This window comes from Nilaparvata lugens, chromosome 11 (assembly GCF_014356525.2).
Source record: "Nilaparvata lugens isolate BPH chromosome 11, ASM1435652v1, whole genome shotgun sequence".
Taxonomy (NCBI): Eukaryota; Metazoa; Arthropoda; class Insecta; order Hemiptera; family Delphacidae; genus Nilaparvata; species Nilaparvata lugens.
The window spans coordinates 41,045,516-41,061,046 of record NC_052514.1 but is presented as its reverse complement, the minus strand read 5'-3'; the positions used below and the strand labels follow the sequence as shown (position 1 = coordinate 41,061,046).

Here is a 15,531-nt window from a genome sequence, read left to right as displayed (position 1 = left end):
TGTGCCATTCTCACACTCTCACCTCAACAAAAAAATCGAGAAAAAATCGGCTTGAAATTTGGAACATAAACGATCTATACTATGGAATATCTTCTTATACTCCACCGATGTGGTTGGGGGGTGGGGGAGTTAGGTTAGGGGCCCTTTGGAAACAAGGTTTTGGGGGTTCAGCTTAGGTTTGGTGACCTTGAACATTGGAAACATGGTCAAGGTTGTCCCAGAAGTGGCAAAATCCACCTACTGATCTCTTTTCTAACAACTTGTTCCATTTGATTGTTAATAGCAGACAGACCACAGCTGACTTCACTATATATATTTTTGTGGATTGAATCGTTTGTTGTGTTGCATTCCAGTTGGATCGTTGGAGCTTCTTGAAGATGACGTATCAGCGAAGGACGATCCACAACGGTACTCGCAGTTAATCAATTAATCCTTACTAAATAAACTAAGTAATTAATCCTCTCATTATTATCTTTTAATCGAATGAGAGTTACTGAAGGCCAAAGTCGCGTTTTCCATTTGTTTGTAATTTCTACAATAGCTTTAGATAGAATTGATCAATCAGCTTCAATTTTTGAACTCGTATTCTTCGAATCTTTTTACATGTCAAGTTTGTTGGACAAAAAAATTGACTCACTCATTCGTTCTTTTTTAGGATATAAGAATAAAATTGAAAGTGAATAAGAGATAATTTTTCATGATTTATCATTCAGTCAGCTGGAGAATTCATTGCATTAAACTGCTACAGTTTTTCCATTCATCCATTTATAACATCAGCTGAGGCTATTTGAGAGCTGACACATGATTTCAGATGATTAATATACAACAATATCGGGACACCGAGCTTTGCTCGTTATTTATTTATTGATAAACAAAACACAATTCTTCAAAATGATTGGGGAAGGAGACTAATATGCACAGCCCAAAACTGTTCCTTCCCCGAATCTTGATTTGTACACTATAAATAGCCCAAAAAAGTAGATTATGCTCCATACACTTGAATTTAGATCCAATCTTCAGTCCAAACATTTGAAAACAGAAAAGTTCAATTTAGATTGTTTACAAAACAAATTGGATAACAAATAAATACTCACTAATGACTAATCACTTAAACTGTAAAATAATGATTAACTTTGAAAATCCTGATATTCTTTAATATTTAGAATGATATACCATGCTTTGTCAACAAATCAGATATTTTGTTCAAGTTGATTAAAATTTCCTTCTCATGAGATAAGCTGATTGATTAAGAGCCCCCCCAGCAGCTGAGTGCATCTGCTAAAAAAGTTTTATGGTTGAAGGATTAAAAGAAAAATTAACTTTTTTGATGAATTTGAAAACATTGCAAAAATATGTTTTTATTTCAAATATAGTTATTATTTTTGATCAATTATGGATGATTTCACCTATCAAACCCTTAAGGCTCCTTTTATCTTTTAGGTTGTGTTTTATATTTTACAGCTGGCTATTCGTCAGTTTATGAATTTCGGGGATGAGATATTTTGATTCTCCACAGACGCACTCACTCACTCACATTTTTATTATCCACAGACGACGAAAGTCTCAGCTGTTTTTCCAAGGATGAATTATCTTTTTAATGTCCTTCAGCTAGTTTTTACAGGGATGAGACCTAGTGCAATCGAATTTTTATATCATAAACCTACTATGTTCCAAATTTCGTGAAAATCGTTAGAGACGTTCTTGAGATCCGTTGGACATAAATAACCATATGAAAAACCAAAAAATAATCAATTATATAAATATATACAGGAATAATTGCTTGCTTAATATAATAGGATAATTCACAACTTCTACATCAACAAAATGAGGAGGAGCTTCATCATTTTATATTACTATTATTTGTTGTATTCTAGTGAAGTTTCCTACTATCTGCAACCGAAAGTAGTGTACGAAACATTTATTGGAAAGAGAGGATTCGATCTGAGAGTCGGCTCCAGACTGGTTGGATTTGGTCAGGATGGAAGAGGTCGAATTGGATCACGTGACACTCTTGCTCAGTGAGTTTTACAATCCTAAAAAAAAACACTATAAATTGGCTTTCAACTTCCAATTTGTATTCCATCTTTGTATTACTACGTCATCATACAGAGTGAGTTATTTGTATGGGAACCCTTCAAAAAGTTGAAGACTGTTGTAGATATAATACTGTAACTTTCAGTATAAATATGATTGGTCGAATACTTCACCTTTTGAGGTACAATTGAATTCAGCTCCTCATAAGGGGGTGACTTAGGGGTTGTAACTCGAATATTTCTTATGTAAACCCCCATTGTGTGGTACATTATTTTAAAGGCCTCTTCAAAACAAGAAAGATGGCATCAATAAAAAAGTTCTATGATGCTTGTATCCAAAATGGTGGCTGATTGGAGTTTAAGTTTTCAACGAAATGAGAGGTTGAAACTCAAATATTTTGAATGTCAACACCCATTGTGTGGTGGATCATTTTAAAGCTTATAACATATTGAAATTTGATAGGCAAGTAAAATCGCTATTTGGAAGAATTTTATAGGTCTGAAGTAAAACAGCTATTCTATTATCGCCAAATGAGATAACAACAATTGAAAGATTAGATAATAACGGGTACCATGGCTGAAATTAGAACAGCCGAATAGAAAATAATTTCATTTGCTACTTATTATATTATATAAAGTATTGGGAAATTTGAGGTTAGGCTTAAAATACCTACTGATCAGCGACCTAATAATCGACCAAGTCGCATAATGTGAAATCTAGCCAGACACCTTGGCAAAAATCTATTGTAAACAAATGGTATTCAACTAGAGGATTTTGGAAAGCACATGTCTAATTGTTGTAGGCGGAGAAACAACTTATAAATTCTAGAAAAATCTATTATCTGTAATGAATACACATAAACCACCAAATAAAAATAAATTAGATTATTAAGGAAGTAGGATATTCCTAGGTGCATGGATACATTAATGAATTTGCATGAACCAATCAAATTGCAGTAATTGATGGGCGGCAATAGAGAGCTGATTCAAATGTATATATAAATATTTCTATAAATGATAAGAATTTATAAATTATCACTACTCAGTTTATGTATCGGATATGGTCCGAGAAATTATAAATTGTTATACCTAAGATATAGGTGATAATTTAGTAGATTGGCATGGACTATTTGATCTTTTTAATGGCGTAGTAGTGGATTATTTAAATATATGTAAATTTGTAATTCGGAAATGAAATTGTAGAGATAAGAGTAGAACCTGCCCACTTGCCTGCCAGACGCCACTATGGAACCACACTAAAATTTGTAGAGCACAAGACCCTTTATTAAATTGTACTTTTGAAAGACTTGAAGTTTGAATTCATTAATTAATTTTTCATAAGACTTAGTGATGCTGCATTAAAGCGAAAGTAATTTAAACATTTATTTATTCCCTTGGAGAAGACAATTTTGGCCACCAAAAATCCAGGATGACCAGGAAATTCAGATTGCCGCCAACATCTTTTGAAAATTCAGCACGTGACTGATAAATTATCGAAATATATAAAGTTAGGGTGCCCTTAGTGCTTCGAGTGAAACAAATTTAAAAAGCTAGCTCGTCGGAAAGGTTATAAATATTAAAAATTATTATAAAACTTGTGGAAGTCACAAGAAGGTACAAGAAATATATTTTATTAGAAAGAGTTGTATCAAATTTACATATCCAAAGGTGCACAGATTGAAGGAATATTCAATTTTAATCTTATAATATACTTATGCTCACTCAATCATTGATTTTTTTTCAACAATTTGTAAAGATATAATGTAGCTCTTGTTCACTGGATAAATTGATTTATCTACTTCCATCAGAGGCCGAACCTTAAGCCCTGAGATATATATATTTTATTGAGAAATATACTGAGATCTATAAATATTTATATATTAATAGGTTGTGATTTATCAATTGATTATTTTTATGATTTTTGGAAAGAAGATATACTGTGAAATTTTTTAAATCGACGAGCAGCAGCAAGTCGTTACCTAATCTGCATGAAAATAAATGCATATTATTAATGAATTAAAGCACATGGTAACGTTTCGTGCTAAGAGCTAAAAAGTAGTGAGCCAATCTGTGACATATTTTTTTTTGATATATTTGTTTCCTACATTTATTGTGAGTGCTTTTGCTCTATATGTTTTCATATTTATTTGGTTTTTGATATTTTCTTGTACAATATATGTATCAAATTTTTTATGGTGTATCCTTTATTTGATTCCCCAATTCCATGCATGACCAATCTCATATTCATTTATCGAATTATCAGTATTGAATTATCAAGAAAGTTACCATTCGATTTTATTATTAATAGATTAAGCTGGTTTACTCAGCAATATATTGCATTGATAATTAAATCTCTGGAAATAATATGTTCCAAAGATTCATATAAATTGTCCAAGAGCAGTAAACTACAGGAGCTCCTGAGCAAACTTATAAGAACTTTATCTAAGTTGTATTCTAAAAACCACAACCAGACTTATATATTTTTGCACTCATGCTTTACCGACTGCAGCCAAGCTAGGCAAATCGTTATTCATAAAAATAACGTCAGAAGGTTTTTTCAAAACAAGAAAGATGACATCAATAAAGATGTTCTATGATACTCATATCAGAAATGGCAACTGATTGAAGTTTCAAGTCATTGTCTTCTCACAGATGTAGGCTTGTTTTGCCTTTCAAGTAAAAACTAAAACTTCAATCAGCCGCCATTTTGGATGCAAGTATCATGAAACATTTTTATTGATGCCATCTTCCTGGTTTTGAAAATGCCTTCAGAAATGTTCGAGTTACAACCTTGAAGTCTCCCCCTTATGAGAGGTTGAAATTCAGTTGTACCTCATAAGGTGGAGTATTCGACCAATAACTTATCCTGAAAGTTACAGTATTATATCTACAACAGTTTTCAACTTATTGAAGGGTTCCCATACATATGACTCACTCTGTAAATCACGAATTATATACTATCAAATTGAATCACGTAACAACAAATCTGAGTGAGCTTTACAATATGATATTGATATTTCTGTTGTAAGAAAATATTGGCAGTAGGTTTCATTGAGGATCCTATATTGGAATTAAAGCATTTTGTCCCTATCTTGGACAGCCATTTTGAATTCAAATTCTTTTTTTTTCTATATACCAAGTTTCATCGAAATCTGTTGGATAGTTTTGCCATTAGCCAGTTTGAAATAAAAAAAGTCCCAAAATTAGTAAAATGACAAAATACCCGCATATGATATCTTCGTAATTTTTATATCGTAGAAACTTCGTTCAGGTCCTAAATGAAAGCGCTCAAAAATATCAAAAAATAATGTCATTACAGCATTTTAAAATTTTCACTACCTTCCGGGTACATTGAGATGGCAGCAAGCGAAAATCAATGGGAAGTTGGTTACAGAATAATATAATAGTGGCGTCGGTCTCTTCAATTTTCTGATTCGCTTAGAAAATCAGGTGGTGGATGGGTGGTGGAACTACCGTTCCACTATATAATATGTGTTGATTTGAATAAAATGAGTTGAGACTTGGCCCTCAGTCCAAGGAAATAGCAGCATTGTCATATCATGGTATTCCCATAATCTGAAAGAAACTTCCATGCCGATACTAATTTATTGTTATTGTGTTGTAAAAACAGTTTAAGAAAAGGGGGGGGGGCTATGGAATTATATTTTATTGATTTGATCAACTCACTCACATTTGTACCCATGTTACTCTTTTTCAACTTTCACTTTCAACACTTTTTCAACCCTCTGTTCTCACCAGGAGAAAGGGCAGCAAATGGAGAAATATTTCATCAGAATTATGAATGTGATTGAGATTCGGGTTGCTGTGCGAACGATCCAGACCTATGACACAGTGAGCGTCGCTTTTATCTCCAGACCCAACAATGAAAAGGCTGTTAGAATAGTTGAAATCAAATACCTGGACCCTGAATATGATTATAGTGTGGGACGCTATGGTGAGTGCCATTGATTTATTAATATTCCATTAATGATGACTGTAGTCCACCGCACGAAATTAGTCCGATGGAAGTTGGAACGGTAGAGTACCTCCTCACTAAAGCCTGGTTTTCACTAGAGAGTAACTGGCATACCAACTCTACCGAGCTAACTCTACTCTACTTACTTTGGTTGAGTAACTGTTTTCACTGCAATTGAGAATAGTAGGTAAAGTGTGATGTCCAGTGAACAGATCTAACCTTAAAATGTCAATACAGAACATTCATTATCGCCGTTCAGCCACAAAGGTTCCACAAAAAGCATTGTTATACTATGTGGCTGATCTTTTGCTTGCAGAGATAACTACAGCTCTTGTTTTGTTTAAATTTCTTTTGTTTAAATATTCGTTAAATTTGATCTCTACTAACGAATTATTTCTAAGGAATTAATATAATGATTTTATACTTTATCTATTATGAATTGTAACATGTATTAATTTTGATTATAAAAATTGTTATTATTATCATGAAGAAAATCTAATTAGGCTCTACTATACTAGCTCGAGACTTTCTTCATTAGCATAGTAGTGGAAGAGTAGAGTGAGAAGCGGTGGTGGTGGAAGGCAAGTGGCAGAATACTATCCCCACGGTGCTATACCACTCTACTCTACTAAAAACTAGTACTCTACCATGACTCTACTCCACACAATGAACATATTCTTTGGTAGAGTTCACAAGATAGTACTTGCTCAGGGAACTCCACCACGAACTCTACTAATGAAAACCAGGCTTAATAGACGTTGCCAATTCGTCAAGAAATGTTACCGGTAATATTTAATCACTTTTTGCTATTGGATAATACGACTAGCAGTCAGATATTTTACAATAAATGAATTAATCACTCACTGTGACAACGAGATCTTTTGGCAGGTCCGCCATCTTCTTGGTTGTAAGACAACCGTTGTCACAGTGAGTGATTAATTCATTTATTGTAAAATATCTGACTGCTAGTCATTTTATCCAATAGCAAAAAGTGATTTAATAATAAGCAGTTCGTGATGGAAAACAACATTGAAGAGTTTTAATATTTATTCTCATTTAGCTGTGGACAGCGTTGATTATTTGGCAACAATGCAATCATCTGTTCCAATTTCCATAGAACTATTCTGTGCGGTTGTTTATTGATCTATTGTAGTATCAAAAGCTATCATTAATAACTCGGAGGAATGTGGTCCACATTATAATGGCAGTATTTGATTAAAATTGGTGTTGCTATCCTTGTTTATGATTCCACAAAGCAGATAGCGCTAACCTTACCTACCTTCAAAACATGCCGAATCGTTTTTTAACAATGTAGAAATATTCATTATATTTTATAATATTTATCATTTATTTATAAATTCATTAACGAAATATTCATTCTCAATCATGATAATTTTAAACAAAAAATGAACAATAATTTATATTATATAGCCTATTATAAGTTATTACATCAGCAGTGGCAGAAGGCAGTGGCACGGACAAGAATCAACAACGATGTCTCCTATGATGGGAAGGATATTATTTTATATCTTTCTTAGGGAATCGATAATAATTTGTTGAAACACCGCCGATTTATTTATTATTTAGCGTATGGCCCTACGACACAAATCTTTATGTTATCTAACATAAGTCACACATAAAACTTATGTTAGCTTATGTTAACTTATGTTATCACCGCCGATTTATGAAGTTACATCACAATATTATACTATCGTTATTCTAATTGCATTCATTCTCTATTCTCATTGATTAATTTTTTATACTTTGTGAAATTCGTTGAAATAATTGGTGTTACCGTCATTTAATGTGAATTATAATCAATTGATTATGATTTATTATTAATTATTAATAGTGTATGAGCCAGTAAATATTGTAACATACATAAATAAAGGACTCTAATCTAATATTTTTCTATTGCCATTAATAATAACATGGAAATCACTATAGGGGCATGATAGGGGTATTCAAAATTTTGCACTCAAACAAGTAATTTGCTAAATCATGCTATTCTCGCACAATGTGGCCCTTAGATAATATTGTTGATAGATTCAAATTGTTATTGAAAACAAATCTCTCATGAAATTTTAATAAAAATATATAAGTATCTCTGGTGAGACATTATTATCATTTAAATCTGATTTGATTTCAGATGGGAAAGTAGATTTTTCATCTGAAGACCTGAAAGTACCTAAAGTCTGGTTTAGGCAAGTAACATACGTAACTTATGTAACATATGTAACTTATGGTAAGTATAAAATATGATTTTATTGGGGAATCCAATTTGTAATCTTAGGGGTGTCATCATTTGCGAGTATTTCAACTTTTCGTTATTTGTGTTTATTACTATTACTAGTGACCCCTTGGGTTGGAGAACTCGCCAATGAACTACTGTATTGTAGTATTTGAAACCTGCAACTCTCAATTATACAGAGTTGGTGGATATAAATATTGTTATACTACCTACATCTGACGAATTGGCAACACTTTTTTGTGCGAGGAGTGAGGGGGGGACTCATCTGATCCAATTTCCATCAGATTATTTTCGTGCGGTTGTAGCCTATATAGCTACTTAATTCGCATCTGTAAGTTTCTCACACGTTTGTCTACTCACCTTCTTTTTCTAGTTCTTCTTTTGTCACGTCGTTTAAGTATCTTAAAGCTGCGTTTGTTCACACCAAAGTTAATAACTTAATCCTTGCTTTTTCTATTAGATTGAACATGACTTATTGTTACGGGTTTCTACTCTAATAAAACACTTGAGGCGATTCTACTGATTAGATTTATTACTTACAGCACTATAACACACGAAAGTAAACTAGAAACAGCTATAAACTGATAACTACCTACTAAATTACACAAGCTTACATTTAAAAATAACTGTCACTAAGTATAATAAACTGAAAAACTGTATAAACAACTACAAATGTCTACAGAAGTCTATTATCACTTCATCATTAGTCTGTCACGATTATATTATCATTTTATCACAAGTCTGTCACGATAAGAGAAGCAAGCAATACCACCGTAGTCCGTCAACTGCTCCCCCGACTGCAACTCACGCCATTTATTAAGCTGCGTACACATATTCGCGCTTCCAACCTGCACCAAGCACGCTCCTCCCTCGTACCATCATCGAACCACAGTCGCTCCGACCACGCACCCATCATGAAGATGTTAGATCTTCTCGCGTTCCCCGGTCAAACCACTCTTGCTCGCCGGTCGATCATCAATCGCTCTGCCGGAGTGACGTTTGGTTGCGGAGCAGAGCGAAAGTCTGTACGCACCTTAAGGCGGGCAGAACCTTCCAGAAAGAACCAGAGTCGCAGCAAACGTCCGACCAATCACAGTGCATGGAAACTCCAGGAGATTAAGGATTGCGCCCGCCATTGGTCGATGGCTCCCCTAACCAGGACCGGAATACACTGGAACGTTCCGGGAGCCCCCCCTGCTTCCCCGCGACAACCCTGCTTCCGCTGTGCTGTCCACCAGGAACCCCTTGCCTCATGCCTTTCTTCTAAAGGCTTCATCCATAACATTATCATAGACATGATAAACATTATGTGTTTGTCAAGTTCCATTCAATCTAATGGAATCTATATTGATCAAGCTATTAACATTTTTTAAAAAAACTTTGGTGTAACCCAGCTAAGAGTTGTCAAGGAATCAGCAATAGAAGTACCAAATAGATTGTTTCCAAAAAAGTGGATCTAAATCAAGAAAAATATGGAGCTAGGCAAAACAGTTGTACATTCAAACAAAGTTTAGAAACCTCTCACCTGAAGAAATGTATGATTTTAATGATGTAGGATGCTTCACCTGGAGAGGATGAATTCACTGGTTGCTGCCTGAAACAGATCTCCCCTCACATTGCTGGCCCACTTGGAATAATGCTATAGTGAGGGTCACTTTCTGAAACGTTTTAAAATATCAAAAATGATATTAATCCATAAAGTAGGCATTAAGAGCAATCCAGCAAATTATAGACCAATATTAGTCCACTTAGCAATTTTGCTGAAATAATAGAAAGACTGATTGAAAAAAGATTGTTTGACTTCCTAAATAAAAATAATTTGATTGCAAAAAATCAGTATGGTTTCCAGTCTGGTAAATCAACCAATGATGTTGTTATGGTATTCATTGATTCAGTTGACAGGAATTTCAATAAGAACGTTAAATCACTGGCTGTTTTCCTAGACTTGGCAAAAGCTTTTGATACCATACCCCATTCGACATTGATAGATAAGCTCAATGGATGTGGTATTCCTGGAGTGGCAAAAAAGTTGATGATTACCAGCTATCTGCAGGATAGATCACAAACTATGACCTCGAACAATAAAACTGATACAAGAGTTCTAACAAGTTTTGGTCTTCCTCAAGGAACGGTCTTATCGCCAATATTATTCCTGATTTATTTGAATGATCTTCTCAAATTCAATATCCCGAATTCCACCAAGATATCTTTTGCTGATGATACAGTATTATTGTTTACTGGATCATCATGGAGAGAGGCATATGGAAACGCAAATGAAGGATTAAGCATTGCTAAGCGATGGTTTCACAAGCATACTCTCACATTAAATTCAAATAAGACAAAATTTATTGCTTTTAATCCAACAAAAACTGGTGAACTACCAACTGAATTAGATATAAAAATTCATAACCATGACTCTCATATCGTCTCTAGACCCACTAATTGTATCTGTGGAACAATCGAAAAAGTCAATTTCCCAAAATATCTTGGAATAATAGTTGACAGTCACTTAAAATGGAACTTCCTTGTGCAACACATAATAGCTTAATTAAAATACCTAATATACATTTTCTTTAAAATTAATACTCTTAAGGATATCAACATCATAAGAAGCATATATCATGCATACGCTCACTCCTTGTTCCAATATGGAATAGAATTATGGGGGGGGGGGGTACCTTTGACACGCACTTTAATAGAATATTTACCCTGCAAAAGAATTTAATTAGAGCCGCTCTAAAACGGCCTAGACTGTATCCTAGCAGGAATTTGTTTGTTGAGTTTGGGGTTCGAACGCTTCGACAGATCTTTGTGGAGAAAATCATTACAAATGCCAATAGAAATAAGCAGCATCTTACTTTGAATACACACATTTCCACTACCTTCGTCCGTCTGTACTCAATCCTTATACTCGAAACTTCACAAGATTAACTGTAAATAAACATCAATTTACCTACTTCATTGAATACTTTGCTAATATTGTCTCATATCACTTTATAAACAATAGAATAACAAAAAACTAAGTATTGAAATGAAAGAGTGGGTGGAAGCTAGAGTTTATTTCAAGATAAGTGTATGAAACGATAATTTTGTAATAACTTTAAGAACAAAGTGTATAATCCGTCTGTTATAGTACGTTTTTCTTGATTCTGTACGATTGGTATTATAGTATATATCCACTTTTAGTCTTGATTCATGTTATAATATTTGTATTTTTCAATAGCACTCACTGCTGGTGAACAAGTTCCACTTATGCCAGTAGTGCCTTTTTACATAAATTTATTTACTTATAATACAGTAGCCTCTCTCTTAACCGGACACCTTTTAACCGGACATCGGTTTAACCGGACTACACTCCACGGAAGTGACATCTCTTTAACCGGAAAATAATTATCAGCACATCGGTTCAACCGGACTGGATTGGCAGGAAATGTTTGGTTTTAAATATTTCAAATGTAAAAAGGCTTAGCAACTAACTATTTTCTTGTGTTTTGTGTTCACAGATATCATAATAAAGCGTCTAGTTTTATTATTTTTACGTAAAAGTCATTATTGGCTTATAAACTACAAAATATGCGTACCAATTTAACGACTTTTAGGGAATGTCGGTTTAACCGGAAAAAACGTTATCCGGACTGGCCTCAGTCCCGATGAGTCCGGATAAGAGAGAGGCTACTGTATTGTTAATTTTATTGTACTGTATACTTCTCAAATTTTTTACTTTTGTTAACTTTATTGTTTTGTGATTGTAGATTTATGTCTGTAAAATTATTTGGCAAATAAATTACAATTTCAATGCAGCATTTGGCGTTATCTAGTAGTCGAATCAGAAAACAGTCACTTGGAAGTTTCAACCAATCAGGAGAGAGTTGGGGGAGTTTGAAGGCGTGTCCAAATATGATTGTGGCTTCTTGTTTCTGCTTGTGTTATGAACAAAATAATTATCATTATTAATGTGTTGATTGCCAAATAATTTTATGAACAAAAATAAAATGGTTGAATATGTAGTTATGGTAATAGATAGTTGAATGTTAGAGTCAATTACATAACAATTCTCATTTTTCCACGTCCAGTGTCTACGAGGTGAAAAGAACAAATGATGATATTACTGGTATCGTTGGTCCATATCAATGGAGGCCTCTGGATGTCAGGTATTTCGATTACTCAGACCAAGAACAGCAACGCAAAGTTGGAGCAGGTGAATATGACTTGACGATCGGATCCAAAGGATCATTTTGATTCATTTGCCTTAATTGGCTTAATAACCTATATAGTGAGGTCCACATTATAATGACAGTATTTCAATAAAATTCTTCTTCTTCTTCTTTTTCTCCTTCTTCTTCTTCTTCTTCTTCTTCTTCTTCTTCTTCTTCTTCTTCTTCTTCTTCTTCTTCTTCTTCCTCTTCTTCTTCTCCTTCTTCTTCTCTTCTTCTTCTTCTTCTTCTTCTTCTTCTTCTTCTTCTCTTCTTCTTCTTCTTCTTCTTCTTCTTCTTCTTCTTCTTCTCTTCTTCTTCTCTTCTTCTCCTTCTTCTTCTTCTTCTTCTTCTTCTTCTTCTTCTTCTCTTCTTCTTCTCTCTTCTTCTTCTCTCTTCTTCTTCTTCTTCTTCTTCTTCTGCTTCTTCTTCTTCTCCTTCTTCTTCTTCTCTTCTTCTTCTTCTTCTTCTTCTTCTTCTTCTTTCTTCTTCTTCTTCTTCTTCTTCTTCTTTCTTCTTTTCTTCTTCTTCTTCTTCTTCTTCTTCTTCTTCTTCTCTTCTTCTTCTTCTTCTTCTTCTTCTTCTTCTTCTTCTTCTTCTTCTTCTTCTTCTTCTTCTTCTTCTTCTTCTTCTTTTTTCTTCTTCTCTTCTTCTTCTTCTTCTTCTCTTCTTCTTCTTCTTCTTCTCTTCTTCTTCTTCTTCTTCTTCTTCTTCTTCTTCTTCTTCTTCTCTCTTCTTCTTCTTCTTCTTCTTCTCATCTTCATCTTCCTCTTCTCCTCCCCTCCTCCTCCTCCTCCTCCTCCGCCTCCTCCTCCTCCTCCTCCTCTCCTCCTCCTCCTCCTCTCCTCCTCCTCCTCCTCATCATGTCATTCATGTTTCTCTGAACTGCAGGTGTTCCAATATCCAGGGGAGGACGGGCGTCCACGAATACTCTCAATTTACTTTAACTAGTATTAACAATGAAAAGAAAAGTGAATCTGAGAAGAAAGCTGATGACGAAGTGAAGGTGCAAGATTTTGATATCATCGGTTTCGACTGGGAAAGGTTATGGAAATGCACAGAACAAAAAGAAATGGTAAGTTTTTACTTAGTGTTACTGAACTATATCGACAAACTCAGTCAGTTAAGAAAACTCCTGACATTGAGGCTGTGCAAAGGCTAATAATAGATATTCTACTGGTGATATTTTTCAAAGTTTTCCAATTTGTTTATCATCAAGCTATCAAAATGAAAAACTAAACTAAAAGTTTTTTCGGTCATTTTTAGTAAATTGAATAACTTTCTCAAAAATTTATTTTATTCAATCAACAATACCATGAGAAATCTATCCCCTAGATCTCATGGATTTATCTTTTACCGAATTTGAAATGTTCTACCCCAAAAATTAAAACCTTAGGCGCTCATATCTCAAAAAGTAATGATCGAGAAAAATGTTTTTCTGAAAATAGTTATTTGTGCAACTAGTGCGCAAAGTGACAGTTTGCTGCACCGAAAGAAACGTTTACGCCCGAGCCGTAGGCGAGGGCGGAATGGTTTTTTGAGTGCATCAGAGGAACTTTGCGCACGTATTTCACATTAAGTTTTTCCTACAGTTACCATTGAACTATGGAAAGTGGTAATTATGGGTAAATTGCCTGAAAATGCATCAAATGTTTTTCTGTGTAATTTTATTATTGATAAAAGCCTTAATCCTAAATCCTAAAGTCCTCGTGTGTCCTTGGTTATAATATATAATGAATAATAATTAGCGCGTTGTGCTTCGTTGCACCTCTGCTCACTATAGCAGCACAGCAGTCACTGTTACCAACTTCATTTTGATTTTGCTGCACTGTTGCTCCATATAACCTACTAAGTATTTTGCGTTGCCATGTTGCAAATCTGGAGTGCAGAAAAATTTTTCCCGCACTAGAGCGGAAAAGTGATTCTTTGCGTTCTGTAATCAGTGCAGCAATGGCCACTTTTCAACGTAACTGTAGGAAAAAATTATTTCATTTTGATAGCTTGATGATATACAAATCGAAAAACTTTCAAAAATATCACCAGTAGAAAGTTTATTTGCACAGCCTTGAAGCCTGTTACACACACATCAATTTTTGAACTACGATTCTTTGCCGTCCCTATGAATTTCATGAGATTAGACGGAGCTTGACAAACATCATCCGTTTAATCTAATAGAATGTATAAGGACGGCAAAAAATCGATGTGTATGTAACTAGCCATATAGATGAACAAAAAAGTGAAAATCTCTGGTTTGATCAATCAATCATATACCAGAATATATGAGTATTGAAATGGTATACTTTGTTGATTGTATCGCAATGTGAATAATATCGATATTGATGTATCGATGGTAATATCAACATTGTATATCGAATAATATCGATATTGGATTATCAAGTAAACAGCTGTTGTCTGGTTGAATTTATATAAATATTAAAATGTAATCATTTGCTTTATATACTTGAATTTGATTGCAAACGCTGTAGTCCATTTTTTATGTTCCCGAGTTCAATTGTAGTAATAATTGATGATTATGTGATGGGTGAAGAACTCTATATAACACTACCTCACATCTGACATCATTGTAACGAGTGGAGGTATCTATAACACTACTGTTACATAATTTGTAACAGTGGGAGGACAGGGGGACCTTGTTAGCACCCCATTTTGTACACAGAAAATATATAATAATTGCTTTTAAAATTTCCACTCAACTATTAACCTGTTTAAATTATTTGAATCCACGGTTGGGAGCTTTGGATGGACTCGTTCATGCAAATGCCAAGATCTCCACTATTGTTTAACAACACCTGTTTTAGCAACTAAGTAACATATTATCACGAGCCAGGAACGTCAAATGAAAGATTTTGTAGAAATGCTACCGACATTGATCTATTAGTTGTATTCAAACATAAAATTAATTGTTATCTTTGAAATTTTGTTACATCAAATAATAATCTTCAGTGTAAGCTATCTGGTTATCTACGGTATTCAATTACTTGTTTCGAAATTACATTAAAAAAATACTTCCAAATAATACTTCTCAATTAAGACTTTATCGCAATGATTCATGATTAA

General features: G+C 34.0%; 1 protein-coding gene across 1 annotated transcript in view; it reads left to right on the top strand.

Annotated features, from left to right (window-relative positions):
- Positions 1-15,531, top strand: part of LOC111049326 — a gene marked incomplete in the record, with an annotated part of 290,512 nt that overhangs the window by 15,449 nt on the left and 259,532 nt on the right. Inside the window, 1 exon segment of the mRNA XM_039438440.1 lies at positions 354-408. Within this exon segment, the coding sequence (XP_039294374.1) occupies positions 354-408 (55 nt within the window).